Source organism: Babylonia areolata, chromosome 11 (assembly GCF_041734735.1).
Source record: "Babylonia areolata isolate BAREFJ2019XMU chromosome 11, ASM4173473v1, whole genome shotgun sequence".
NCBI classification, from domain to species: Eukaryota; Metazoa; Mollusca; class Gastropoda; order Neogastropoda; family Buccinidae; genus Babylonia; species Babylonia areolata.
In genome coordinates, this window is record NC_134886.1 from 22862959 (window position 1) to 22865458 (window position 2500).

Sequence of the window (2500 nt, forward strand, 5' to 3'; positions counted from 1 at the left end):
TGTGTGTGTGTGTGTGTGTGTGTGTGTGTGTGTGTGTGTGTGCCTGTGTGTGAGTGCGTCTCTGCATGTGTTTGTATGTTTGTCTGCCGCCGGACGAACTGTATAAAATATTTCTTGGTGTGTGCTGGTGTTTGAAAAGTGTGTGGTAAGAGAATAGCATGAATGTGTTGCTGCATAATAAATAAACACATAAAAAAAAAGTAAATAAATAATTGAAGAAAAAAAGAAAGAAATTATGATAAATCCGGCGTAATGCCAAGGAATGATTATGTTGAGGAATGTCATTCGCTGGAAGGTTGTGTTTTTTTTTTTGTTTTTTTTTTTTTTTTTGCTTTTTTTTGTTTTGCTCTATGTTGTTTTGTTTTGTAATTTTTGTATGTCAGCTTCATATTACTCGTTCGTTTGATCTGTCACCCACTCACTCGGCCATTCCGGCTTTTGTTCGTTACTCAATTCAGTCGTTCGTTCGTTCTTATCAAGTGTATGGCCCTTCAGCTCACGCCCAAATTTACCCCCCCCCCCCCCGCCCCGCCCCTACCTCCCGAAAAAACAACAACACACACACAAAACAACAACAAAAACACACACCAGAACCCCCCCCCCCCCCCCCAAAAAAAAAAAACAACAAAAAACAAAAAAAACAACAAAAACCCAACAAACAAAAACTGTTAATTTGTACCAATAATCTCCCATTCCTTCAAAGAAAGTTATCACACTTTCATTGTTTTATTATGATTATGACTATGATTATTATTGTCTGAAGAATAATTGATCTTATTTTGAGAAAGAAAAGAAGACCAACGCCTTAAATTTCGTTTTCCTGTTTAGGCGTGTGAAAGAAAAGAAGAAAAAAAAATCCCTTTTGCCTTACACCGGCAACTCAGGAAGCTCAGTTAAGAGGAAAGCCTGATAATAAAATTATTATGTCAAAGCCGAAAACGAACCCGTGTCAGTCACTGACAGCGCAACAGCAACAGCAACAGCAGCAACAGCAGCAGCAGCAGCAGCAGCAGATTTGGAACCATGCACAAGCTGTAGACAGGCAAGAGAGAAGGTTGTGTGTGATCGTATTCCTTCAAAGAGACCCAGGAGAGTGGGGGTAAGGGGAGCGAACTGAACACACAGCAAGACAGGCAGCACACACACACACACACAGAGGAGGGTGCTCCAACAGTCAGTCTCTCACTCTCTCCTTCCGCTTGCGTTGAGAGAGATCCAGAGAAGAGTGTGCCGGGAGAGGCTGTGTTGCCCTTTCTGGAACTGGTGTGTAGGTGGAGTGAGACCCGAAGTCTGTGAGGCCGCTGTTCTTCCAGAGTGGTGCTTGTGATTGTTGGTGTTGGTGTTGGTGGTACTGTTGTTGCTGTTGCTGTTGTTGCTGTTGCTGTCTTCATCTGACTCCAGTCGTCAGTCGTTCACATCAGCATTATGCCGGGGTGAGCGCCACGTTTGTCACAGTTTGTCTCTTTGTGTTTCTGACTGTTTGTTTGTTTGTTTGTCTTTCCGTCTGTCCCTTTCTCTTTTTGCCTCTTTTCTCTGTCTGTCCATTTCAGTTTGTCTCATTCAGCGTTTTTCGGGTTGTTTCTTTCTCTGTCTGTTTGTCTCTGCCTCTTTCTGTTTCAAGTTGTTTCTTCTTCTTCTTCTCCTCCTCCTCCTCCTCCTTCTTCTTCTTCTTCTTCTTCTCCTCCTCCTCCTCCTCCTTCTTCTTCTTCTTCTTCTTCTTCTTCTTCTTCTTCTTCTTCTTCTTCTTCTTCTTCTCAGTCTCCTCCTCCTCCTTCTTCTTCTTTCTGTTTGTCTCTTTCTGCCTTTTCGGTTTGTTTATTTCTCTTTCCTGTTTGTCCTCACCCTGGCTATTTCTGTTCGTATCTTTCTCTTTCTGTTTGTCTCTTTCTGTTGTTGTTTTTGGTGGGTTTTTTTCTGTTAGACTCTTTGTCTTTCTGTTTGTTCACCGACTGCTTCTCTTTCCGTTTGTTTGGTTTGTTTTTTTTTCTTTCTGTTTGTCTCTTTCTGCTCTTTTCTGTTTGTCTCATTCTCTCAGTTTTCTGTTTACTTCTCTTTTCGGTTTGTCTCAATTTGCCTTTCTGTTTGTCAGTCTCTTTCTACCTGTTTCTGTTTGTCTTTTTGTCTTTCTCTTTGTCTCTTTTTCTGTCCCTGTCATGTTTTAAAACCTCTTTCTGCCTAATTATCTTTGTCTCTTTTATCTGTTTCTGTCTCTTTCTATTGATTTTTTTTATTTTAAATTTCTGTTTGACTCTGTTCCTTTCTGTTTGTTTATTTCCCTTTTTCTGCTTGTCTCTTTCTCGTTATGTTTGTCTCTCTCTCTGTCTCTCTCAGTTTCTGACGGTTTGTTTATTTCTATTTCTCCGCCGTCTCTGTTCATCATGTTTGTGTCGTTGTCTTTCTGTTTGTCTCTTCTTTCTGCCTATCTTTTTTTGACTCCTTTTCTTTCTGTTTACGTTTGTCTTTTTTCTCTTTCTGTTTGTTTGTATCTTTTCTGCCTACA

The 2500-nt window shown here is 40.6% G+C and overlaps 1 protein-coding gene across 3 annotated transcripts in view; it reads left to right on the plus strand.

Annotated features, from left to right (window-relative positions):
- The first annotated feature begins 1139 nt into the window (after window positions 1-1139).
- LOC143287602 (neprilysin-2-like) overlaps window positions 1140-2500 on the plus strand; it is a 237601-nt gene continuing 236240 nt past the window's right edge. For all 3 annotated transcript variants that reach the window (XR_013055981.1, XM_076595714.1, XM_076595715.1), the window contains exon 1: window positions 1140-1433. Coding sequence is in view for 2 of the 3 variants with exons in the window: in XM_076595714.1 (XP_076451829.1) it covers window positions 1426-1433 (8 nt within the window). In the remaining variant the exon portion in view is untranslated. The remainder of the gene's footprint in view (window positions 1434-2500) is intronic.